Source organism: Rhinopithecus bieti, unplaced genomic scaffold (assembly GCF_001698545.2).
Source record: "Rhinopithecus bieti isolate Rb0 unplaced genomic scaffold, ASM169854v2 scaffold_6933, whole genome shotgun sequence".
NCBI lineage: Eukaryota > Metazoa > Chordata > Mammalia > Primates > Cercopithecidae > Rhinopithecus > Rhinopithecus bieti.
The window spans coordinates 1280469-1307811 of NW_016805426.1; the positions used below are offsets into that span (position 1 = coordinate 1280469).

Here is a 27343-nt window from a genome sequence, read left to right on the forward strand (position 1 = left end):
TAGACATGTCTTTAAAGGATTAATACTTCAGAATTTGAGAAAGCAAAATTAGTAAACCCAACCTGGGCCAGTGGTGAACACACTAAGATAAATAGCTCCTCTGATTTTTAAATAACATGTTCTTGGAGAAAGTGGGGCCTGAACGGTCAGTCACATTTTCTTCCCCTATCTTCCCCTCCCCTCCCCTCCCTTCTTTCTTTCAAAGGACGCTTTTTCTCCTTTCTTCCCTCCCTCCCCCTTGTCTCCCTCTTTCCTTCTTTCTTTCTTTCTCTTTCTCTTTCTTTCATTCTTTCTTTCTTTCTTTCTTTCTTTCTTTCTTTCTTTCTTTCTTTCTTTCTTTTCTTTCTTTCTTTCTCTTTCTCTCTCTCTCTCTCTCTCCTTCCTTCCTTCCTTCCTCTCTCTCTCTCTCTCCTTCCTTCCTTCCTTCCTTCCTTCCTTCCTTCCTCCCCCCCCCCCCCATCCAGGCTGCAGTGCAGTGGCGAAATCACTGTTCGCCACAACTTTGACAACCTGGGCTCAGACTGTCCTCCCACCTCAACCTCACAAGTAGCTGGGACTACAGGCATGCACCAACAACTCTGGCTAATTTGTGTATTTTTGGTAGAGAATGGGTTTTGCCATGTTGCCCAGGCTAGTCTGGAACTCCTGAGCTCAAGTGATCTGCCCGCCTCAGCCTCCCAAAGTACTGGGATTACAGGTATGAGCCACCATGCCCAGACAGGACCCTTTATCAATTTACATTGGGTCATGCTTTAAACTAATGGGAGGAATGTATTTCTCTTATTCAAGGAATTAAACATCATTGATACTATTATTTAGGTCAGCACTTTCACCTTTTATGCAAATCTGGATATTCAGATATCCTGCAATCACTCTATCTCAGCCAATTCAAAAGTTGTACTATGTGTACTATATATCTACACCTTCCAAGAGGAAAAAGAAATAAAATTTCAGGTACATTTTTCCCTTCTCAGTAATGCTTTCTTTCTTTTAAAAAATTTTATTCTGGAAAATTTCAAATATACATAAAAGTTGAGCAAATACTATAATCAATTTCCATGTATCAATCATTCAGTTTCAGCAATTATTAATTAATGGCCACTGTCTTTCAGTATATGCTGTCCATCCTACACCCCATGCCACTGGATTATTTTGAGGCAAAGCCATGATATCATATTATTTTATCTAAAATATTTCAGTATATATCTGTAAAAGGTTAGCATGCCTTTTAGAAAACATAGCCACAGTATTATTATCACACCTAAAAGATGAATCACCAGGCCTCAATATCATCAAATATCTGGTGAGTTTTCTATGATTATTTCATAACAATGTTTTCTGTGATTATTTCATAATATTGTATTTCTCTGATGTATTTGTTTGAATTTAGACCCGGAGGAATTATATATGGTAAGCCAAAACTCAGAAAGCACCATAAATGCATGAGGTCAAACTCGCTTCTTCTTGGTAGTAAAACTAATTTAGGAAAAACTGAAGTGAGTTTACCATCAGTAAATTTACATGTCCATGCTGTGGCTTAGGATTTTATAAGTAGGGGGATCTGATTCACATACACAGCCCTGACAGCCTGTCTCAGCACATTGTACCGGGAAATTTAACTTCTGTGGCCAAAGTCCACATGTAACATGGAACCAAAACCCTTTAGCCATGCGTTTTCTCACCGTTTCTTGTTCCTAAAAGGACTTGAGGTGACTTACTTCAAGTATTGGCATTTTGTTACTAATTTTATGGAACATATTTATCTACTTCTTACTTAATTTGTATTCTACCGATAATATGGCAGGTTGTTAGAACACATCATTTAAATATAGACAGTGTGTACACACATAACCACACATCAACAGTCTTTTGTACTTAGACTGAATTCCTAAACTAAAATAAAGACAGAGTATAAGAGCATTGGGCATATGGATTCACATCACTTAAAAACAAGGGCTGTAAATGTTTTATATTTCTACGTTTTCCTGGCCCAGATAGTGTCTTTTAAAGTCATGCCCGAGTGTCTCTGAGAATTTTAAAACAATTTTGTCCTTATCTTTTCTCCTTTATTCTTTTCTACAATAATTGCAAAGGTAAAATAAGCTGCATTTGAGGAGAAGGCCATGCCCTCCTCACCCCCAAACAGGAAGAAGAAATGTCACTTGCCACTCATTTCCAGAAAGTATCTTGCATTCATTAGCATTCGGCCTTGAGGTTTCAGCTCTAACTGGTTGGGAGAAGGAGAGAAACATCAGTCAGAATGTGAAACAAGCCCTGAGCTCAATGACATCACTGGCTACTGACGATGGCAGGAGATTTCCAACACAGAATGCAATCATTGTTACTCTCCACTGTACTCACACTCATTGTCATCAGACGACTGTAGCAACTGTGACAGTCGCCTTTCTTTTCTTAAAACATCCCAGCAATTCATTAATTTTATTTGGATCTAAAAACTTACATGAGGAAGAAATAAAATCCTAAAACAGATTCTATTCGGTTTTCTGGCGCTGTGATGCTGCTTATCTGAAGAACTGTCACAGGGAAGACCCAGATCTTCATCATGACAAAAGAATCACAGGCACTGGGACTGGCTTCCTTGGGGAAAACACTCTTCTTTTGAAGGGAAAGATAAATCCTGCCTCTTTGAGGCTGCCCCAGGCCCCGTCTTCCTTTCTACCTGGGATGCATGCCTAAGTTAATCAGGGCATTCAGTGGGGTGGTTTTCCTCTTTCGCAAAGAGAGATTGTATTTTTAGGAAAGTCTTGGATGCTCCACTAAAGAAAATTCTAATTACACTGGTCTGGGAAGGAATTTATAAGTGTATATAAATATATACTTCAGTACTGTGTTATTATGTATAAGAGGGCAGAACAAAGTGTCATTTTAAGGGATGATGTAGGATCTCCCATAAAGTGACATAAGGAGAAGAAAGGACAAATCCAAGTCCAAGACAACCTGAGCACCGATGTTAATCTATTAAACCATCCCACTATGCCATGAACAGACCAAAAAGAATAAGAAAGAACATGGCTTGAAGGTCATTATTGCTCATTATGTCTATGGGTTAGCCAGGTGAGCCAGAGTAACTAAGAAATAGCAAGTAATGTCCTGTGGAACTCAGGATTGAATTTGAATCGTGGCTAAATAATTTTCTGGTTATGCGACCTTGTGCGAATCACCGTCTTGGGAAATCTCTGAAAAACGGACATAATAGCAATGCCTATGTCACAGCATTACTGCTGTGAGAATTTTGTGATAAAATAAGCTTGCATTGCTGCGACAACTATAAATTTTCATGTGAGTTTCAATAGATTCATGAAAAAAAGTACTTTTGACATGGCAGGTATGCACCATTGTTCTCTGGCTTGTGGAATAAGGAGTAAAGATGGAGGCAAAAATGGAGATGGAAGAGCTATGGCAAGGGGCCCGTTTCCAAATGGAATAGTGAAAATTGGCACCAGGTGACCACAAAGTTGGCAATATTCAGTACTTAGTAGTGATGGAGAAATTAAAGCAATTAGCTACTGGAAAAACAGCACCCATAGAAAGCCACGTTCCAGTACACTTTGGGGAGCAAATAGGAGACAGCCATGAAAACAGTCACAACCTTGGGAAAACAAAAAGGGTCTCTCCATATGGCATTGAGAGACATGAAAGGCAAATGTGAGAATATAATTTTCTTTAGAGAAATGAGTGTTAGAAATGCAGATTCCAAAAGAAGCAAGGGGGGAATTTAAGTCCCAAACAACCTGTTGGCCCTTAAAATAAAAGTAAATTAAGAAATAACCTTGGCAAAAAAATAAAAAACGAAACAAAACAAAAAGCCCGCCAAAGCTTAAAAGTGCAAAAAGTGTGCTAGTCGGTTAAAGGAGCATCTGAATGGCACCATGTACTCATGTCTAAATAATCCTAGAATGCAAAGAAAAGTCTGTTAAGGATGAAATAAGCAAAATCCTAGGCAAGAAATCATATGCAACTTGAAGAGATATAAACAGAACGGCAACCTGCATATCAGTGAAGACTGCTTAACAAAAAGATCTCGCCCCCTGACTTATCCTTTTATTAATTGAGAAGGAAACATGAATAGAATTGTATTTTTAAAATTGGGGAATTGACGACTCTTTTAAAAAAAAGTTAGGTAGACCCAATAAACTGGTCTTCCTCAGTTTCCCCCATTCCTGCTTCTACCTAATAAAACAATTAGGTTCACTGCAACTTCCGCCTCCTGGGTTCAAGTGATTCTCCTGTCTCAGCCTCCCAAGTAGCTGGGATTACAGGCACCTACCACCATGCCCGGCTAATTTTTGTATTTTTAGTAGAGACAAGGTATCGCCATGTTGGCCAGGCTAGTCTTGAACTCCTGACCTCAGGTGAACTGCTCACCTTGGCCTCCCAAAGTGCTGGGATTACAGGCGTGAGCCACCGCGCCCAGGCCCAGGAACCCTTTTCCCAAGCCAATGCACAAGTGCTGAGTAGATACTGCCCAACTGAATTACCTGGACATAGCTAAGCATGGGCATGAGCACCTTTTTAAAAATCTTGGCATATATTTGTCTCTAAAGATTACTTTAGTGATGCAAGCAAAGATTTTATACTTTCTTAAAAGCATTAATTTTTTTTAGGTCAAAATACAAAACTGACACAAAACCTAGTTTTAGGTTTATGTCATTCCCATTTGAAACCTGTGACTTGAAAATCTTTTGAGTGGATTTCTTAAAATCTGAGTTATAGAAAGTAAGAAGCAGAAAGTCAGGATTCTCTCCTTTGGCACAGATGATATAAACATTTGAAAACATTTTCTGGATTTCAGATCAGGTAAAAGCAGTTTCTTACTGATATATTTTCTTTTATTTTGTGCCCCAGAAATTTTCATTAGAATTTTTTTAACGCTTTCATTATTTTACCCTTCCTTTTAACACTTCTAAATATTTACTACGATAATCCAGGTTTTTAACAACTTGGTGTGCTAAGATGAATTGTGTATGATGCACTTCTTAGTCAAAGTAAGCTAAGTGAATTCATTACAGCTGAAAAAAATTGTAGGCACTGTCAAAATATGGAGAGAGAAGACCAAACATTAAATGGATCTTTGTTCTATCCTCTCACATTCTGATAGCTTTTCACTTACTTTAAAAATGTACTGATGGGCCGGGCGCGGCGGCTCACGCCTGTAATCCCAGCACTTTGGGAGGCCGAGGCAGGTGGATCACAAGGTCAGGAGATCGAGACCATTCTGGCTAACACAGTGAAACCCCGTCTCTACTAAAATACAAAAAATTAGCAGGGCATGGCGGCGTGCACCTATAGTCCCAGCTACTTGGGAGGCTGAGGCAGGAGGATGGCTTAAACCCGGGAGGTGGAGTTTGCAGTGAGCCGAGATCGTGCCACTGCACACCAGCCTGGGTGACAGAGCAAGACTCTGTTTAAAAAAAAAAAAAAAAGAAAAGAAAAGAAAAGAAATGTATTGATGAAGTTTAATAAAATTAAGATTTTGGTATCTCAATGTGTTCTGAGTCTATTGGGTTAAACAAGTAATTTCTAAGTTAAAAAGTGTGAGTTGTTGTTTGATAAATCTTGATTAAGTTTTATATACAAATATTATTCCCAAAACTGAAAAAGTGAATGAAACTGACAACTGGATTGATAGATAAAAATTCATCCCCACTTAAGGGGAATTTGAGATATTCCAAGCCTGCTTTAACAGTTTTAAATAAATAACAATTTATCATAGTCTAAGAGACTTTCTACATCTCTTTGATGTGGGCATCTGAAGATGTCAATGTGTTCTACAGCCCATCAAGAATAACCATTGCCATTGTCAAATCACCAGTAAGGAAGTAGTAGGGAGCCTGGTGACCCGAGGTCAGTGTAATCACACCTTCAGACTGACATGGAGTTCTGAGCCAGTCGTCTGCTACCATCGTGCTTATCCCTTAGGTGCATACACTTTACACAACGTTACCCATATTTCTGTCTTCCCGTTGTTCTTCCTGCACCTCTCAGCCAGTGAGTAGAGCTCCACGGTGGTTTCAGAGATGAGGTCCACGTTTTTGCCTTTCACAATGATCTGCATGACTCTTCCCTTGTTGATGTGGGCATCAAAAGTGCTGTCCCAGGGTGGGTACATGGTAGGCTTTTTCTGGATATACATCTGCCCATTCTCTAGGAACAGAAAGGTAAGTTCTCATTACTCCTTCAGCCAGGGCTGGAAAATAATTCAGTTCAACTCAACGGTAGCACCTGCTCCCTCTGTTCTCTGGGATATAGAATTCTGTTGGGAAGACAAAAGTAGCACATAAACAATCAGAGACAATATGGGACAGAATGAGACAGTCCCCAGGTCTAGATGCAAGGTGATGCATTGAACCTTATAAGTTCCAATGTAGATAATTCAGACAACAATCTGCTAATGCCTTGGACTGGAAATTGTTACTGAAACGCCAGGCGTTCCAGGTTCTGCTGCTCACCACACAGAAAGTCAATGACCGAAATGACGAGAATTGCCAAGGAAGAAGGCTTTAATTGGGTGCTGCAGCTGAGGAGACGAGAGCTCAGTCTGAAGTCCATCTCCAAGACCAGCTAAAACTAGGGATTTATACAGAAGGTAAGAAATGTAACTTTGTATGAGAAAACAGGAACTCGGGAGGGGTAAGGAACCAGTCACGATGAACCAGGGGCCTGGTGCTTCAGTCTCTGGATGCCATGATGTGGTGAGTTTCAGTTCTTTAATATTTTTTTAAGAGGTGTGGGGATCCTTTCCTGAGGAAGAAACTCAGATAAAACAGACGTAAGTTCCAAGCTTTAAGACCAAAAGGGTCCATTTCTATAATTAGCCAAAAACAACCGTCTATGGTACTATCGGGCTGGTTTCAAAATGTTCTTTTCCTAATCAACAGTTAGTTGCTTCACTCTGGGTGTAAACACCTGAGCAACAAACTTTTAAAAAAATCTTTTATGCCTTTGAGATTCTCCTTTATTAATCTGTAGTGTTAATCCTACGACTGATTAACCTCACTGGCCCCGGGTTAAACATAGTCAATTCAAAACTACTGTGTGTTCATCTGAAAGACATAGTGGCATAATTTAAGCATATAATGAATGCTCCTTTAATAAATATTTAAATTTTTTTCCATTTGACATAAATACAGTAAGAGGCAATGATCTTTAAAACATAATGAGCCATTATTTCCTTCTCTAATTCTTGGGTGAAGAAACATTTTACATGTACCATGCACCCTCAGCAAAAGCTGATAGGCAACTCGGAGAGGTGGTGCTGGTCTTCACCCATGGAGCCAGCGAGGCTGAAGCAGACTGTAAGCCTGCAAGTGAGGAAAGGTAAGCAGGTAGGAGCCCTGGAAATAGTAATGAATCTGTAGACGGGAAGGTCAGTTTAGGGGAAACCTCCCTAAAGCCGCACTGTGATTGGCAAAGAGTTTGCTAATTAAGAAGTTTTTCCTTGTCTTTCATGCACATTGAATTTTCTCTGGTATTTATTCTTTAATCATTTCAGAAGCAGAAACCTGCATTTGAGGGTTTGTTTCTTGTGATATAAGCACATTAAGTGGCAGATTTAGCAATTCAGAGATGTTGATTAAGCAAAAGGGGAAAAATCCGCTTACAGCCAGGAAATAAAGCCCTTCTAACTTTCGAGGGCCCCTTCTGTCCAACACACAAAGCTAAGCAGAGCAGGCATTTAGCATTTGTTAAATTAGTATTTATTTTGGGGATATACAAGGAGTTGAATAAGCTTGAAACTCAAATGTCAGATAAACTTGGCTAGGAAAGATATAAACCATGAGATTACTAAAGGTGGAATAGAAAGGGGAAATTTTTTGTGGGTTGGTTAAAAAAAATTGGACTGGAGATTGGGCTTTTTAGAAACCAGTGGCAATACTAATGATCACAGTAACATTTTACTTCCACAGACCTGAAGCTTCCCTTTCGGGTAATTCCTTTTGATGGTAACCATTCTCTGTGCCTGGAGAAAAGGGCCAAAAATCCTCCGAGAAGGGCCAAAAATCCTCCGAGAAGGGCCAAAAATCCTCCGAGAAGGGGCAAAAATCCTCGAAGCAAGGCACTTTATACATTTGCATTCACCACGTGTGTAATTACCTAAACAGAGGATCCTATCTACCTAGAGTGTTACCGTTTTCAATGACTCACAGCCCCACAGTCCCATGGTCTGTTTGTCCTTGTTCTGTCGGCTTATTGTGGAAAACGCAGTCTTACACTCCAAGCACTGAAATGTGTTTAAATTCTGTAGACATAAATATTGAATGATAATACTCAGAGTGATTTCTTTTCAGAACAAACCCAAAATAAAATCAAAAGCAAAAATCTCTAAACACCCTCCAACAACACAGGCTAATCTTTAGGAAAACCAGTTTCCTTCTTTTCTGACAAGGTCTCTCGATCCACATGGCTGATTAGACCAAGTTCAAAGGGCAAGGCCAAAAGCAAAAAAAAAAAAAAAAAAAAAAAAAGGCCCTCAGGGAGGGCAAATGTCAGGGGAGAACTGAGGGTGATTGGGTAAAAGAGAACTGGAATCCAGACCCATTAAGTCAAAGACGGCTTTGAAAACTCAGACATTTTACACTTCAAAGATGTCTGTGACATTTGAAAGGTTTTAGGTTGGGAGCAAGTGGCATTCACACTTTTAACTAAACAGGAGAGAACTCTGGGCAGAAAGGAAATCAAGATGATTCAGACAGTCTCCCTGGCTTTGATATGTTCAGAGTGGCTGGAAGGACAAAGTCAGCTGTGAAGCAAAAGTCTTTTGGTGGGGATGCAAAATAGTAGGTTTGGGAACCCCAAAATCTGGCAGGAGGTTCTCAACATCTGAGTCAGTTTCTTCTTGCATCTGCAAATGTCCCTGCTCACAGGCCTTTGCAGGACAACCCTATATAAGATAACACACATCCCTGCCCCCAGTCCTCTCTTCTTTACACTGCTTTTTGTTCCTTCATTACCTGCTGTTTGTATTTTTGTTTATTGCCACTTTCTTCTGCAAGAATAGATGCTCTAAAGGGAAGGCAGTCTTCCTGAGTTCCTTCAGCTTATTTAGTTGACTTTTTTTGCCTCTATGCTGTGGCCCCAGCACTCTTGCAGTAGTCTCTCTGTAAACACTTTTGTGTAAGTGAACTGTGACAGCTTCCACAGTTACTGCAAGCCTGCATCCATTGTCATTATCATTCTCTACAAAGTGTCTGCTAAAAATCAAAATGCACGTAGGGAAACAAGAAAAGGTGTGCAGTCAGGAGAGTTGTGGGATCTAAACTCCCTCCTACTTTTCCTTTGGAAATCCATGGCAAACTTACAACGCAGAGGTGAGGATCTCAGAGAGTGGAAGCCAGTCGATGTGATCACAGAGAGATTCCCTACACATAAGATTGTTGGAACGGAACATTCTGAACCCACAAACGGGATGCTGGGTAGCTGTCCCACTTTCCCCCTCACCTTGAGCTGCCTGTAAATATTTAAACGTGATGAAACATCACTATTCTTCCATTCAGCCAAGACCTTAGTGAGTGCAAAAGTATGTTTTCTGAAATTTGGACTCTAATGGCTAATTATAGATACTTTGTAATAGCCACTGAAGTTTGCCAAAGCAGCAGAAAGTAGTCTTTAGAGTTGGTTGGAAGATTATTCAGTCTTAATCTACCTAGACTTATTTAAAGTAACCAGGCTTAACCACGTAGGGCCATGTTCTACTTCAGCTCATTAGAGCTCCTTCCCATTAACTCCTTACGTGATTTTCTCAACCCAACTTTCTCTTTCCCTTTGTATATGTGGGAAAAATGAGACGGTGTAATAGAGCCACCGGTGGGCCATCAGATCCTGGTTTAGAGTCCATCACGAAATGTGTGTCCCGAAGGAAGCCCTTGGCTTTGCTGAGCATCATCCGTGTCCTAAATGGTAGGATTTGGTTCCACCAGATGATGTCAAATGTCCTGGAAGACCTTGCTTTATACATAGTTCATAGCAGGATTCTCCTCCTCCTCCCCTGCTTTGAAAACCCACTCAAACTTACCTGATTCGACATACTCTTTGACGAGCACAGCACAGTAAGGGTTAACAGCCTCGCCCTGACAAGACTGGCAGGACCCGCAGTCAAAGTTGGACAAGCCAATCCGAAGAAATGGTGACATGGTTGCACCCTGGAAAACGACAAAAGACAAATGCTGTTTGGGGGCTATAAAGATAATTATTTTTGGTGTCCCATGTCTACTTAGCCAGTGCTTTATCATGGACAGCCAGAACCTCACAAAGGTCCACTATCCATCTGAACAAATGTTTTCACTTCCCCTTCTGCAGAGGACACTGCTGGACTCACCCAAAACCACACACTGACTTGCCGAGGGGAGAGGCTTTCTGGAAGTCTGAACTCAACTTCGCTAGTGACTCAAGAGTTAATTCCACTCAACCTAATGGAGTTAGGCCCAATGGTTGGAGAGTGAGGCAAAACTTTTCCAACATTTTATGTCTTCTGTTATTCAAGTAGGTGCCCCGGAAACAGCACACAGTAATCAGAAAATGAGTTTATAAAGAGCGAGTCTATTTTAGTCACACTAGTTAAATATGACACCGCAAAATTCTTACATGGTCTATTTATGTGTGTAATGGGATTGGCCCAAGGCATTCAGCAGCTGATCCTTATTTACTTCAGATATTTTCAAAAAGGTCTGCTTTCTTCACAGTTACACACACACACACACACACACACACACTAAGCCTTTGAACATCACAAACCACGTAGAAAACTCTAAACTCATTGACTACTATAAAATAGGGCTTTATCATCTAAGGATGAACAAAATACTTCATAAAAGCCCAAAAATCAGTAATTATGCTTTCCAAGAGGTTTAGATGATAGTTATCAAAGTGTTGGCTACAAATCCAGGAATCTAGTCTAATTCTTCATCTATTGTTCCATTATTGAGCATTCTGGTCACTTATATAAACTAGATACCTCTTCTTGTTTACCTACTTTCCCGAGGTCCCATTAATCTGAAACTATCATCTGGTACTCAGTGAAAAAGTTACTTCCTTGCTCCGTCTCTCTTCTTGACCATTTTATACTTATATTTGTTTTTCTAAGTTTTCATAAGTAAGCCAAAGATAAGAAACAAAACATTGGTTGTCTTTTCTGCCTTTGTATAAAGAAAGAAAACTAGTTGAAATAATAAAGACCTGGAAGTGAGAATCTGTAACATACCTGGAAATCTTGGGCCTGTAATACCCCATATCTAGCTAAGCCAAAAGGTATCTCTAGTATGCTAAATGCAAGGGTTCTTTGATTCTACAAGAGAGACAAATTAGGATCTTTTGACAGGTGCTGTTAATTTCACAGATATTAATGAAGTCCTAATTTCCTGCAGAGTTTGGAAAGTTTATCTAATGGAGACAGTTGGGTAAACATCATGATTTGCTGGGTTCCGTATCTATCACGTTGCTGAATTAGCAGGTAGATGACTTACAAATTTATCTTTAGGGGGCCCCCTTTGCCCTCTGAGTTTAGAATTTCCAGGCAGGAGTGGGGCTAACAGCTGTGAGTTCTCTGGAGAGAGTTTCTTTGAGAATCCCCTTCTTTCCTGGGCCACTTGGGTCTTTTAGACAAAACTTCATTTCTCCACAAATCAGGAAATGGGAGTTATTGCCATGTCAGGACTTTTTAAAGATTTTCTTAATTCTGTTTGAGTCTAGAGGGATCACGGACTCATAAAGCCTGAGTTAAAGCACTCTGGCCTTTTCTGGTGTCACCCTGCTATTTCCAGGTTGGGTTTCTAATCAGGCAACAGCAGCCCAGCAGGCGTCTGGGAAATGCTGTCTCAGGAAGAGATGGAAACCTCCAGGGTGACCAGGGCTTCCATCACAGCAAGGAAGAGAGTTGGGGTAAAACCCTCTCTCCTCCTGAAGGTTTTGCCTAGACAATGATTTCTTACTCAATAAGCAATGCAGATTAAACGGCCATTTCACCAGATTCACTTGCGCTATTCTGTTACTTCTAAGCATTTTGATGATTTGACCAACACATGTATGTTCTGTTTGACAGTCAAGTCAGTATCCCTCTTTCTAAAGGTCTGGTCACAGACCTTTAGAAATGTATGTCAGACATGACCTGACATACACTTGACATCTAGAAGGCAGAATAGGTAGTTGTGTGGTAATCTTCACATATCATTCAATAGAACTGCAAGCTCAGGTGTGAGTTTTTCAGGCAGATGGCAGCATTTTACACCTGAACTACACAGAGTGCTCTTCTCTGTGTTGTTCAGAGTGCTTTTTAGATGATCATGATGAAAATAAAGAAGACACACAAAGTTAGTAAAAGTCTTTCCAGATTTCCACCAACAACAGAAATCAGTTACTATTTTGATCTATTTTCCTTAGTCTTTTAAATTAGCAAGTTTTTTTTTCTCTTACAAGCTATGATCATCCTGTGGGTATGGAATTATATTTGGCTTTTTAAGTTAACATTTTACTATAAATTTCTTTCAAGTTTCTCTGACATCTTTTCAGGCTTCCTTGTCATTCTTGCATGACATCCTATTGACAGTAGCTCTACGATCTGCCTTACTAAAGTCTGTAGCTACATATTTAGTCTGTTTCCAACATCTACACACAAGAAAAAATGCATCTTTAAGGTAGCATCTTTTTTTTTTTACAACATTTCCCAGATTTAGGGATACTGCATCAGACTGGATCACCAGAGTATTATAATATTATTTATCAAGTGGTTATTCCTATTGGTAAGATCTTATACATTTAAAGAAAATAACCTAACTTACAGGTAAAGACCTATCCAGGGAAATAGCTATGGTTTGTGTAACAGAAGTAAGTTAACATCATTCTTACATACTATGGGTATACACATTTGTAAGAAAAGCACTGTTTATGACCCAAAAAACTAAATTGCAAAGGCACAAGCTATACAGGATACAAAAATCATAGTTGCAACTAATTGTGGAAAAATGTTCAGCCATGTGAGCCATTTAAGACATGCAGAATAAGACACTATGTAATTGCATGTACATGGCATTCTTGAAAAGACAAAATATATGAAGAAAAACATCAGTGGTTGCCAGGAGTTGAAGCAGGGAGGAGCAGCATGAGCAAATTTTGGGGAAAGACAGAACAGTTCTCCGGCTTGATTGTTCTAGTGGTCACAGAAATCTAGACTTAAGTTCACAGAACTGTACACCAAAGCCAAAAGTCAATTTTACTATATGATAATTCAAAACCCAGAAATATATGCAATTGGTATTTTAAGGCATGTATTATAAATACAGAGATTATAGAGATAAAGTAAAAAGAATATATATGGAAAAGCTACATATTAAATTAAAATCTTAAAGTAATCAAAAGTAGCCTCAAATTACTAAAGAGAAATGATCAGATCTTTAAAAAACTTAAAATAGCTTTGGTTCTGTGGTATTTAAGCTCTTTTGAATATTTGCAGTTAGGCAAACACAGCTGAGAATAAAATAACATTAGAAATTAATAATGCATTTTATCTGAGGATAAATTAACATTTTAAGTCCTAATTTAAGCTGCAAAAAGAATTATAACATTTAAAATATATAAAAAATAGGCTGGGTGTGGAGGCTCATGCCTGTAATCCCAGCACTTTGGGAAGCTGAGGCGAGCAGATCACTCGAAGTCGGTAGTTTGAGACCATCCTGGCCAACATGGCGAAACCCCCTCTCTACAAAAATACAGAAATTAGCTGGGCATGGTGGGGGGCACCTGTAATCCCAGCAACTCTGGAGGCTGAGGCAGGTGAATGGCTTGGCTCCCGGCAGAGGTTGCAGAGAGCCAAGATCATGCCACTGCATTCCAGCCTGGGCAACAGAGCAAGACTCTGTCTTAAATAAAAAGAAAAGAAAAATATATAATAAAACAATAATATGTTTTTGCCTATGCAATTATCAAATATTTTTGAAATGCTATTACTTCATGTTGGTAGGTCAAAATGAATCATACACTTTCATACAATGCTGCTGGGTATGTAAATTACCACAATCCATTTAGCAGATATACACACGTGTGTGTATGTAAGTATATATGTGTGTGTGTATGTATGAATATGTGTACCTATCCAGCTATATTAAGAGCCAAGAAGATGTGTAATGAATACACAAGAAAGAAATTAACATAGAAGATTTTCGTGGGTTGCCTTTTGGTGTTCAGAGCCGATGGTAGGGAGAAGGGGATTTCCCTGGGTGTTAAAATAGAAAAGAGAGTTTCTGTGTACAAAAATATATGTGCTGGAATAGCATGCCTCAGGACTAAGCTTGTGTGATCTGTCCTCTGTGCGCTCTAAATTTCAGTTGGTCTCATCTTCACTGTCCATTCACATGTGATCTGAAAGACCAAGACAGTTGCCCCTTCATCAACTAAGATGGACTCTAAGGTTAAAGAAACAAAAGTTACCCAGCGGTGGAGGATCCAGGGCTTGCCTGGCATCACAACCTCCTAAATTCCTACAGCTACAGGAAAAGCCACACCCTTGCTAGTCTCCCTAATAATAAGAATAATCAGGTGAAGTGCGAGACCCTTCCTAACTCTGATTTACAACCCAGACCCCTGCAGCTGTGATTGGACAGGGGACCAGCCTTACAGGCATTCTTTCCTGATAAGCGACTGCAGACCTAAGCCAGTTTCAGCAGCTTACAGACACTGCACACAAAATGTCACTGTGTCCTATAATTTGCCTTTTGATGTAAAGAGCCAAATTTAACACCTCATTTTAATGCTAAAACCGTGCCCCAAAGCAAACATGGGATGTATGTTGGATATATGTTTACCCCGGCACCTGCGCTTAACTCCCCTCACAAATATGTATAGATTTTCCCCCAAAATGTTCTGAATCTATCCGACTCTATTGTGTAATATGGACCCTGGGAGGCATAAAACCAGCCTGCACTTTCCCACTTTGAAGAGAGAGCACCTTCGTTACACACCAAAGACTGTCTCTTCCCGGTGTGCAGACTGATACTGCCAATAAAGTTCTTGTGTACTGTCAGCCATCCTGGTGGTCTGTTGTGTAACACATGGCAGTCTCATACTTCATGACAACAATCTGTGCACAAGAAGACTGACTGGCCAGGCTGTTCTGAACAAGGCAGGGGCTAGGCCCCCCATAGACCCCTTGTCTGAGCAATAAAGTCACGCATTCAACTCTCTCCTGGATATCTCCAAGGGGACCCTCAACTCACCAGGTCCCATATAGAACTCCCTGCCTTCCCTTTCAAACATACCTCTTCCTTCATTTTGCCAGCTCAGTGCTGGTGCCGTGACGCCCAGCCCTCACCCGCTGCTTCAACTTCACTCTTCCCCTTGTGCCCCACGACCCACTTGCTTCATCTCCTCCTCCACCAGTTCTGCATCACTTCTCTTGTGACTCACAGCAGCATCTTACCCTGCCTCCTCTGTCCAGCCTTGGTCACCTCTTAATCTCCATCAAATCTCCATGCTCCAGCCTGAGTGATCTTAGGATCTTGCAAAACTGCTGCTGTTTCTCCAACATGCCATGTGTTTCACCGTTTCAGACTTCTAGGAAAGCTGCATCCTCTCCCTGGCATGCCTCCCTGTTTCACTCCATCCTCCCTGCTCGCTTCCTCATCTTTCAAGTTCCTGTTCAGTCTCTAGCTCCTCTTGGAAGCCTTCCTTCCCCTCCTCTATGACCCTCCCATCAACACATCTCCATGGAAGTTCTCAGCCCCAGCTCCTGCAGTTCTCTGAGTGCACTGCTACACAGAACCTGTCATACTGATTTGCGTCACGCCTGCCATTTCTACAGTCCGAGTGGGGTTGATCCTGTGGCTCCCACGCTCTCAGCCCTCTAATGTGGGGACTTAGTAGAGCCCCACCAGGATGTCCTCTACTTAATTCTTGAGATGCTACATACACTCAGAAGAGGGGTTCGACTTCAACTACACAAGTCTGTCTGGTCTCATCTGCAATACATTTAGCAAGAACTCCTCAGAATGAGTGCATGTGGTTGCCTTACTTCCCTCATCCCCAGTGATGATAAACAAGTTCCCTCTGTGACCACATTCCTTTGGAAATGCGGTCAGCCTGTGGGACAGGGGAAGAGACAGAGTGCCGGCGGCCACACTGCCATATTTCCCTAGAATGTGCAGTTGGATTTATGGATTCACATCTGTCTTCCGCAACAATTCCGAGAGAAGGGGCCCTGACTTCATCATCTATGTGCCTCCAGAGCTGATCCCTCTGTCTGATATATGTTAGAGACTCAGTGCATTTTTCCTTAGGGAGTTCATTTTCAAAAACAAAGTTTTACCGAATCTCTTCATCTCATGCATTTGTTTTACTTGCAAGAGTATACAACGGTCAAATTAAGTGACAGATAATTACAGAGGAAGTCAAGAGCAAAGGATGCAGCCCGGCACTTGTTATAAGCAAAAGATCGATGCCCTCATACACTGAACTGCTGGAGTTATTTAAACTATGTAAACCTGCTTTCTCATTTGGAAATCACTGATAACACTATTACTCATCTCAAAGAGCCATGAGGATTAAATGGGCAAACACACACAAGGTGCTTAGAATGGGGTTGGCTCAAAGTAAATGCTCAATAAATGTTAGTTATTATTATTATTACAACTCTGATATATTTTCTAATGGGCCTTCTTGACTTCATTGGTGTGTACCAAAAAGAGCAGGAGGAAAGTAGAAATAGTCTTTTAGGAGCATATCTGGGCTAAATTATGTGACCTTCCTCTGCACTCTGCTACAGAGCTCCCATAAAACCCTCCATCTATCTCTTGCAGAGCACTTACTACCCCTGATGTCCTTATCTGGATGCGACCATTATCATGATGGATATCAGGTATGTCCATCCAATCTTCCACGCTTTTGCTATCCTAGCTGCAAAACACCATCATGATATGTACTATGTTACATTACATTATGTTATGTTATGTTATTTATTTATGTATTTTTTTGAGATGGAGTCTTGCCCTGTTGCCCAGGCTGGAGTGCAATGGCGTGATCTCAGCTCACTGCAACCTCTGCCTCCTGGGTTCAAGTGATTCTCCTGCCTCAGCTTCCTGAGTAGCTGGGATTAAAGTTGTGTGCCACCACGCCAGGCTAAGTTTTGTATTTTTAGTAGAGACTGGGTTTCACCATGCTGGCCAGGCTGGTCTTGAACTCCTGATCTCAGGTGATCCACCCGCCTTGGCCTCCCACAGTGCTGGGATTACAGGCGTGAGCCATCGCCCCCGGCCCATATGTACTTTAGATCTACAAAGGATCTTTACTCTTACAGGCTCACTATTTTCAGCTTTAAGTGTGATTTCATTTGTCTTTTGTATGTAGCTTTGATGAAGGTACATGATCAAGTATAATTGCTGTGTGCTTTAGGTCGCACGCTAGTGAGTACTGAACTGAGAATTCTGGTCTTTTGATTCTCTGGGCACTGACTCCCCTATTTAGCTAGGCTGATTCACCCTCCACAATTCAAACCCCCAGAATGCTTTCATAGAGATGCTGAGGATGTCCACATAACTGAACCTGATGGGGAGAAATTCCATATAAATAGAAAGCAATAGAAGTATAATATACTCTCATCAACTGAAAAAATATCAAGAATTCTCTTCCTCAGTAGCAAATGAAATAAGAAATAGCCAACTTCTTCATTTAATAAAATGTTTGGACAGCATTTGCATTACTGTAATTTAGTGGGAGGTGGCTGGGTGTTGGGGGAGAGTCTCACAGAAATAAAATAACAATAGTCATCACTTGTATCAAAACCTCTCACATGTGGGAGAGAGAACACAGATTAATCAACAGTAAATGGGGAATGAAAAACAGAGCATTCAATGGTTTCCAGTTACATCTGCTCAGCCAAATTTGGTAAACACCAATTCGGAAAAATTTTGGCAAATTAAGCTACACCAATAGCTTTGGATTTCTTTATGAGATAGAAAGGTTTCTTAGGTAAAAGTGACTGCTATTACAAGTAACATAAAAAAAGACTTTTTCACAATGTGCACAGAAGAAAGATGATAACTAGTAAAAAAATCACATAGTCGGGTAGCGTTTTGCTTTGTTGCTAAGACTTCTACTAAGTAGTATAATAAAGAGGTTAAATATTAGCTTTCACCAACAAAAATGGTCTCAAAAAATGAATTAAAATAGTAAGTATGGGCCAGGCACAGTGGTTCACACCTGTAATCCCAGCACTTTGGGAGGTTGAGTTGGGAGGATCACTTGAGCCTAGGAGTTTGAGAGCAGCCTCAGGAACAAAGCAAGACCCTGTCTCTAATTTTTTTTTTAAATTAGCTGGGCATGGTGGCACACACCTATAGTTCCAGCTACTCGGGAGGCCGCTGTGGAAGGAACACCTGAGCCCAGGAAGTCAAGGTTGCAGTGAGCTGTGATTGCATCACTGCACTCCAGCCTGGGCGACAAAGCAAGACCCTTTTCAAAATAATGATAATAATAATAAAGTATAAATTGAAGATAATATTTTAAAATAACCCCTGCAATGCACAGTGACAAAGGAAACCCAAGCCTAACAGTCAACCCTCAGTCAGAACTAGAGACGAAGGAGGCTTCGTGGACAGACCTAGTGCTGCCCTCCTGCCTGCCAATATTAATGATACTCCACACTTTCCCCCTAAAACCAATAATAGTGTTGAAGTTAAACCTTGAAATATAGAAAATAAAGCACCTGGGATGACATTATTAATCTTCTGACACCGATTTTAATAGGTTACATGAATAGATCGTCCCACTAAGGCAGAGCCCTGGCCAAGTTACACTATTACTTGAGAAAGCCGTCCCAGTCTTTGTTGAGTTAAAGCCTAATTCTTAACCTGTTATTTAAAAGCCTTCATGTATTGGGGTCACGTTGCCCTCTTCACACATCCACGACTCTCAGTGGAGTCCCAGCCTGCCTGGACTTCTCTCGGTTTGCTGAAGGCTCCCTGAATATCTGTCTTCATGGCTCTGTTCATGCCATTCCTTCTGTTTCTGAGCTCTGCCATCTCCACCCAAGCACAATTACCATCTTTCAAAATCTTTCTCATGTTTCATGAGATCCTTAAAAAATCCTATGAGATAGAGTGGGTATTACTAGTTACTCACCAAATAATATTAAAAATGATCATCACATTGATGATTGTAATGAAATCTCTTATCATCACATTGATGATTGTAATGAAATCTCTTGGATACTTTGACTTACGTTATCTCCATAAACTCTTCCAGTAGCCGTCAGGTGGACAGGGCAACTACGGTAGTAATCTCCATCTTATTAATTTATAGATTTTATGGCTGGGGCTCAGCAAGTTTAGGTGACTTGTCTATGGTTACAAAGTGCTTGGAAGGCCTGAATTCAAACTCAGGGTTCAGATTTCAGTCCCTTTCCATAGTATCCTACCACCTGCCAGATCTAGCGTCTTCAGCCGTATTCCAAGCGCATGTCTGCCATGCTTTTTTCTTACCCACTTCTCACTTTTGTTTTTCTCCTTCCAGAATCCATAGAATTAATTAGCTCAGATGGGGACAGGTACGGGTAGACTTTCTCCTAGATGGGAAGGGTCCTCTCTTATAGGACAGAGTTCTCACCAAGGCGACATACAAATAAAATGCCCTCTGATGGTGAATATGAACGTTTCCCCTTCAGCTCAGGGTGCTGCCACCAGTACTGATGTGAAGAAGAAGAAGGGAGAAAAGTGGGTGAGGAGGGAGGAGGGCAGTGGGCCAAGGTCTGCGAGTCTCACCGAGTCTGGACCCTCGGGCCCCAGCTGGCCCACCTCCCTCTGTACTTGCAGTCCCTGTGAGGTGCCTCCTGGCTGTAGCAGGCAGGCTCTCAGTGATATGGGACACAGCCTTGCCGTCCACCTCGGAGTTCAGCCAGTCACAGAAATAGTGTTTAAAACGGTGTTAGGCTTTCCATGAGCTTTTAGCCCATGTTACAGCTGAACTACCAAGCATGTGCTAGGTGACTGTTGTCCGCTGTGAAAATCTGTCATGCCTAACAGTATTCCTACATTTCAGAGTCCCAACAACTAATGACTTTAAAATTACTGAAGTCACTTTTGAAATGACTATGGATTTATTTTAAGTTTTTTTTTCTTTTTTTCTGAGGGTAAGAGTAGGGGAAGGTCAATTGTGGTAAAAACAATAACAATAATTATATTAAAACTCAACAAATATTCTATTAATTTGGTATGCAAGTAATTGCAGTTTTTGCCATTAAAAGTAATAGGGGAAAAAAAGGCTAGGCATTGTGGCTCATGCCTGTAATCCCAGAACTTTGGGAGGCCGATACGGGTGGATTACCTGAGGTGAGGAGTTCAAGACCAGCCTGACCAACATGGTGAAACCCTGCCTCTATTAAAATACAAAATTTTAAAATTTGCCATTAAAAGCATTGGCAAAAACCACAATTACTTTTGCACCAACCTAATAATCCCATCTCGCCATACTCCCCTGCATACCTTAAGATGCCTTAGTGCTCTCTGTGGGGTCATTAGCTTTCAGTTGTTCAGGCAACTGCCTTAGAACTAATTCTGATTTCTGAACAAATCCTTAGCAAGTATCTTGAACATGGAAGATGTCAAAAGGAAAAATGGAAACAGTATATACCTGGATGTCCCAGACACTCACTCTAAGTCCACGAGCAGGAAAAAAGAAAGGCTCGCTCGCCTCTTTCCTCCTTGATCTCCACACAGACTGTCATTCCCAGGTTGGTTTCTTTGAGGCGGGATCTGCTGGAGGCCATGAAGTATCATTTTGGAGAAACTCTTCTCCCAGGGTTCCATAAATCAAAATGCTGGTGTGGGGGTGGGGTCAGGCTTGGTTCCTTTCCTGCTCCCAATTCCTTTCTAGATCTCAGCTCTCCCACAAGCAGTTGCCCTGGGGAAGAATCCTTGAAAATGTTGTAATCACCCACAATCTGCTGGTACTATTTTGGGAACTGGATGAGATAAGGTATGAGGAAACTCCATAAACTCCTACATGCATTGCACAGATTAAATGAGTTAATATGTATAAAACAGAACAATGCCCAGCACAGAGTAAGCCTTCTACATGTGTTTATTTTCATTATTTGAAATGCTAAAACAATGTTCCACAATTGGAAAAATGGCTGTCCAAATCATAGATACTCTTTCTCCTTCTTCCTCAGGCTCATTGGTATTTATTACCTAATGTTCTATGATTACAATGTCCACGATTTCTGATTATAGTGACTATGCATCCATTCACTCATTCATTCATTCAACAAACAGTTACTAGAGCTACTAGGCACTAAGTGTCTCAGGACACTGCAGTCAGCCAAAGAGTCAAAACCCATCCTTTGTGCAGGGGTCCAGATGCACAAGACAGACAAGAAAGCAGAAGAATATAATATGAAATACACCAGGTGACTCCCATGAAACAAACTAAGCACAGGAGAGAGGTGGGGAGTGCTGGGTGGGGCGGCATGGAGGGTTTCACTGGTTCCGAAGGGTCTCCGTGAATGATGTTGAGTAAAGACCTGCAGGAGGAGAGGAGTGAGCTACGCAGACAACGGCAGGTGAGCGTGCCCGGCTGAAACATGGGTGTGAGGTTGGAGCTGCCAGGCATGTTCTGGGAAGGAGGGTGGGCTGCATGGAGTGAGCAAGGGGTAGAGAAGACAGACGAGGTAAGTGTGCCCGTGGGGCTGTCCACAGGCCACGGTGAGAATCTGGAGTTCAGGTAGGACACCGCCCAAGGGGTCTACATGCCATCTTCAGCTCTGAGTGCAGAGCCGACTTATTTACACCTAGAATGGGGGTATCCTGGTCCCTGTGTTGAGAGGACTATAAGGAGCAGGTGCAGAAGAAGAGAGACTACTGGGGGCGACTTCACTCTTCCAGTTGATGGTCAGGGGCACCAGAAGAGGGACCCTGGCAGCGTGCAGGGATTCCAATGTCTCTTGACGGGATGTGTCAAGTGACTGAAGATGAGGGGAGGGAAAAGAAGGAGCAGGGTGACCCCAACCCATGGTAAGAAGCCGTCCCCATTCACAAGATGGGAGCCCTGTGGGAAGAGCTAGATGGTGCGAGAAGAGGAGATGTTTGATTTGAACACGTTAACTGTGAGATATGGAGAAAACTATTGTTATCTTTTCTGAGTCAAGGATTGAGACACATGAAGTAAGGATGTAAAAGTTGTATTTTCAGCAGCCAGGTACAGAAACTTCTTGGGCATGTGGGTATTTATTGGGAGTCACGGGACTAGATATTTGAGGTCTAGGTCACATAATTTCCATACCTAGAAAACAACAGTTGGTAAAAGATATAAAAACTGAAATGATGATGATGTTGGTTAAGAGGACAACAGCACCCATCACTTACTGAGCAGTTGCTAATCACGGTCATTATTAGAAAACTCATATTTTCCCCCCTTGTGTTTTCAAACAAAGAAGCTTGCCTGGGTCTGGGCCTCTCCCTCTAACCTATCCTTACTCCCCATTCCTGCACCCCAGGAAGAAGAGTGATTGATCTGATGGATAAGTCTGTAAAAGAAAATAAAATCTCAGTTCCCCCAATACGTTATGCCATGGGGAGAGGTAAGCCTGGAAGCCGAGTCCTGCCACCCTGCCATTCTTTCTCCCCAGGAGACAGCAGTCACTTCACAACCCTGTGTCACAGCATTCTACGTAAGCCAGGCTCCCACAGTGACAAAAGGCCTCATGTTTCTCCAGATGGCCACCCTCACAAACTGCTCACAAGGAAATTCCTTTCTGGCCCCTAAATCCTTCAGGAGCCACATTCCCTTACAAAACAAGCCTATGCCAATTGCAACCCTAGGACTGCAACCTAAGCTTAACTTCTAAAACTGAGTTCTGTTTCAGGAACTCAGCTGACAATGTTGATTTCAAGCTCATCTTCCCAGGTACAGGAGAAGGGCCAGCTGAGATCAGTCACTCTTTCCCTGACCCTGAGGCAGGTGCATAATGGATTTGTTCCTCTGCTCCCTGTTTTCACACATTTACCTTATCTTATGTAAGACATGGATTTGGTAAGCGCCAATTAGAGCCTCACTGCCTCCCTCCTCCCTCTTCCCTCCTGCTTGCCCCCTCTCCTTAAGCACTGAGTTCCTAAAACCCTCTTTGGAAAGCACAGGTCACAGGTTCTTCTGTGGCTGGTATTTTTCCCGGGCGTGTCCTCAAACTTTAGCTCAATAAACCTCAACTGATAGAGACACTCGCCTCAGTCACTCATTTTATGGTTAACAGGTTCTAGATGAATAAACCGTTCCCACCCATCTCCACCCTCCTCCTCTCATTTTGCAGGATCTGCTGTCCTGCAGAACCATTTCTGCACTATTCTTGGCCTAGCTGTAGGCTAGGGTGGGGGGTGCATCGTCCTCAGTTGGCAGGGGTGAGGGGTCCTTGCCACAGTCCAGCATCACCTGCGATGCTGTGAACAGAGACGACCAATTTATTTGCCTGAACACTTTAGCTATCTCCATCGATCTAGCCTTTGTTATAACTGGGTGGACATGCTTCTCCATCTCCCTGCCTCCTGATCTGCTACTCCTTTTGTTCTAAGCACAAGCATAGCCAAGAGGGCTTATGTGTTGGATCCCCCACAACCCACAAAATTGTGCAAAGGACTCACAGCGAGTAAGCAACAGCACCTGAACTCAGCCTTGGTGGCTAAGTGTCTCCACCCATACTAATACATTACTTCTTGTTAGCAAATGTCTTTGAAAGTTAGGTCAGGGAAGACATGAATGCATGGGGGTTGCGCTGTAGACTGTTTCTGTCTGCTCCCACCCGTCCCTACTTGCAAAGGACGTGTTATGACTGTAGGGCCAGGCTTTCCCAGTAACTTGCTTAATTATCCTAAGCACTAATAGGATGCTTCTCTTTGTCTGTACCTGGGGCTTAACGATCGTTCTTTCTACTCCATGGCTATGGTTTGAAGAGTGAAGAAGTGGGTGATATAAACAGAGATGGGCTCAGAACACCCTAAGTTCTCTTCTGGATGTCAGGGCTCCTCCACCTATCTGGGTAATTTTCTCAGCATGCCATAAGCCTGTGCAATTCCCTCCAAGCTTCTGCCATTCATGTCTTTAGAGGTGGCTGATTGGGATCAATGAGGATTTGTAGGCCAAAGTCTAGAAAGAAACTTCATCAGATAAAGCTGGGAGGAACGAAGCCTCTCTGGCATCATTTTCTAACCGTGGTTAGGATAATCACTTACTAGACACAAAGATGCTGCCTTCTATAGGAGTAAGTGGAAATGTAGGACTCTGCTCTTTGTGGCAAAATTTGCTCTGAAAAGACAACCTTCTCTCTGACTCTACCATTGTGCGACCCAGTAGCTCTAACCGAGATGCTGGATCCCTTGCAATCCTCCTGACATTTCTTTCTGCCATGTAGGTGCTCAGTGAGGAAGAGCACACCACCCAAAACAGGGGCGTCAAGTTGGGACCAGAGACTCGGGTGTTCTGGTCAAAGGGTGCCTAGACTGAGAAGGCGAGCTGAAGCCCCTGGGCATGGGGCTCTGCTGTTCTCGAACCTTTGCATGGCAGAGTTCAAAAAGGCACAGAGACCCAGAAGGAGTTAACACATGAAGGAGCTCACGGTTTGCAAATGTGGGTGTCATGGAGTGTAGGCCAGCTCTATCAGTGTCCAAGCTGTATGGTCTTGGACAAGTGACTTAATCTCTCTGTGACTGCATTATCATATCTGCAAAGCAAGGTGTATAATGGACCCACTTCATTGGGTCTATGTCTACGTTGTGATGATTGAATGAATTAATCCATGGAAAATGCATATGACAGTGTTTGGTGGAAAAGATGGCTATGATGATCACACCACACTTGACTAAAACATCCTCAGAAATTCTCCCTCAGGAAAATACCATGGGAACTTGTTTCATGGGTCATCAGACATGGCCCAGAACACCTCTGAGCCACTTGCGAAGGGATGAAGTGACACAAATGTTTGTTTTTTGCTGTTAGTCACTAAGCATTTGGAATACCTGCCTACCATATTGCAAAGCACTGCACTGGATATGCAGTTGGAACGGGGTCCCTGTTCTCAATACATTATGGGGCAGTTATGGGGCAAACCTTTCCATCCTAGAGTGCGGTCAGAGAAGGAGGCTTCAAGAGCCTTGACTCCACTTTCTTAACCTCTGATCCCAGGAATAGAGACATGGCTGGTTCTCATGAACTTGGCGTCAGAGACAGAGCAAGAAATGGCAAAGTGAGCTGTCACCCCTGGGTACACCAGTAGCAAAAACACTCCTGTCCTCCTATGCTGCTGTGACACCCCACCCCACTTCCTCCTGCGGGCGTGTGACACTTTTCAAAGAAAATACAGTATTTGGTAGTATCAACACAGCAAGCGGAAGTAGCGGTGCTCGGTTCGCAGTGAGCTAACAGTTTTACAGAGAATACTCTACAGAATCCTCCATGTGCCGGCTGTGCCCGGTGACGGGGGACTGGGCTATCACAGTCACAAGGGGGTTGCTGCAGATAAAGGGACAGGGTGGACCAGGGAAGGGCACCAGAGGAAGGGAAAGAAAAAGCAGAAAGAAGGAGCTGGGTCTACCTGGGTGGATGTACACGTTTAGGGCAACGTGAATTGATCACATCCAGTTGCAGCCAGAAATGCTGCCAGCCCACAAATGCAAGTGTCGCAAAACTTGGTTGCAGTTGTTTCGGGTTTAGAATTCATGGAAACTCTAAAATTAGGTAATACTTAGGTTCCCAGGCCAGCCCCTTCACTGACCATTCATCTGCTAATTCAGAAAGGAGCCAAAATTAATACATAAAACTGACCACTCGTTGGCATTGTTCTAGCTTACGGGAGTCTCTGTTTTTCTTCCTCGCTGTGACATTTCAGATTTACTGTAGGCTGAGTATCCACTGGGGGCCTAATTTCTGATTTTAAAAAAAACTCTTCAGTTGTTTTATGATGTGAGAAGGGGACATCTGTACTCTCACCTGTCAGCAGGGTGGAGCCCGCTTGGTTCTCAGAGACGGTCTTGGAGAAACAGCAATATCAGCATCCCTGAGACCTCTTTAAAAACATAAATCCTGTAGCCCCACCCAGAGCTGCTGGGTGAGAAACCCTGGGGTGGGGATGGAGCTTTAGCAAGGCTGCCAGGGAACGGATGCACACTAAAGTTGGCAAAGCTGCCCTGGAGTCAGCTCCGCCAGGCCAGGCCTGCAGCTTTCTCGTTTCTGTTTGCTCAGAATCCAGCACAGTGCCTGGTGGGTCTAAATCAGCAGTTCTCAGTGGGTCATGTTACTGGTGGGGGACATTTGGCAATGTCTGGAGACAGATGTCTTTGGTTGTCACAAATGGCGGGAGGGCGTGCTCCTGGCATCTAGTAGGGTGAGGTCAAAAACACAGCTCAACAACCTACAATGACAGGCTAGTCCCCAAGAACCCTCTCAAAACCAATAGTGGTGAGGTTGAGAAACCCTGTTCTAAGTAAATGGCAATGCTAAGAATATCTCCCCAATCCATTCCTCACCACTTCTCATCACTTCCTCAAGTTCAGTGAATTCCGGCCCCACCCGGAGGACGGAAGAAGGTAGATTGGAAGAAAGTAGATTGAGGGACTCTGTCTCTCTCTCTTTCCCATATTCCCTTCTCATTTAGGGACCACATGTGACACAGGAATTGACCATGTAAGATGTCCATAATAAGCGTCTTTGGAATAAGTAAATGAATGAATCCATTATAATAAGGCAGGAAATAAATCAGTTAGTGGATCTGTTTTTTGTTTGTTTGTTTTTTCATTTTGAAAGCTGAAAGTGCCCTTATTGATCTAGTGGTCTGCCCTCTCATGTAACAGAAGAGAGAACTGAGGCTGAGAAAATTAAGGCGAATGATCAAAGCTATCTACCTAATTAGCTGCAGGAGGGGATTAGGGCCAGTTCTCCCAGTGCCTCCCTCAGTCCTCTTTCGGCTGGGCCAGTGTTTGACTCTTCTGGGCATCACTCAGTAAGGATCTGATTTGAATAGGTGACTGGATTTGCTCCTGCACAGAGTATTAATATTACACAGGCTGAAGGATTGTTTAAATGGCCAGATGTCGGACCCTGTCAGACTTAATGCTTGTAACTTGTACTGATTTCTGAGCAGTGTGCCAGCGTCCAGTGCAGTAGCTGGCATTCAATTAGCCAGTGGCCAGGTGAACCCCTCGCTCTTCATACTTTAAAAGGGGTTTTTCTATATTCATGATATGCATATAATATGAACAGATTAAAAGCTTAGTTTCTTTAAGAAAAACATGGTTTAAAACAGTACTTGGTTATAGGATACACAGCTTGCAAATGTCAAGCTTCTACTTGGTGAATTTGTCGTGAG

At 42.3% G+C, this 27343-nt stretch overlaps 1 protein-coding gene across 5 annotated transcripts in view; it reads right to left on the bottom strand.

The window, feature by feature from the left end:
• The window catches only part of PRKCQ (protein kinase C theta), a 155253-nt gene that overhangs the window by 82198 nt on the left and 45712 nt on the right, over positions 1-27343 (bottom strand). For 2 of the 5 annotated variants that reach the window (XM_017872473.1, XM_017872472.1), the window contains exons 2-4: positions 10034-10160; positions 5966-6165; positions 2167-2227 (exon numbers count right to left, since the gene is read on the bottom strand). In XM_017872473.1, the coding sequence (XP_017727962.1) occupies positions 2167-2227; positions 5966-6165; positions 10034-10151 (379 nt within the window). In that variant the 5' untranslated portion in view covers positions 10152-10160. Of the gene's footprint in view, positions 1-2166; positions 2228-5965; positions 6166-10033; positions 10161-10336; positions 10514-15424; positions 15560-20646; positions 22152-27343 lie in introns of those variants that run through there. The other 3 variants (XM_017872475.1, XM_017872476.1, XM_017872474.1) reach the window with 3 other exon arrangements.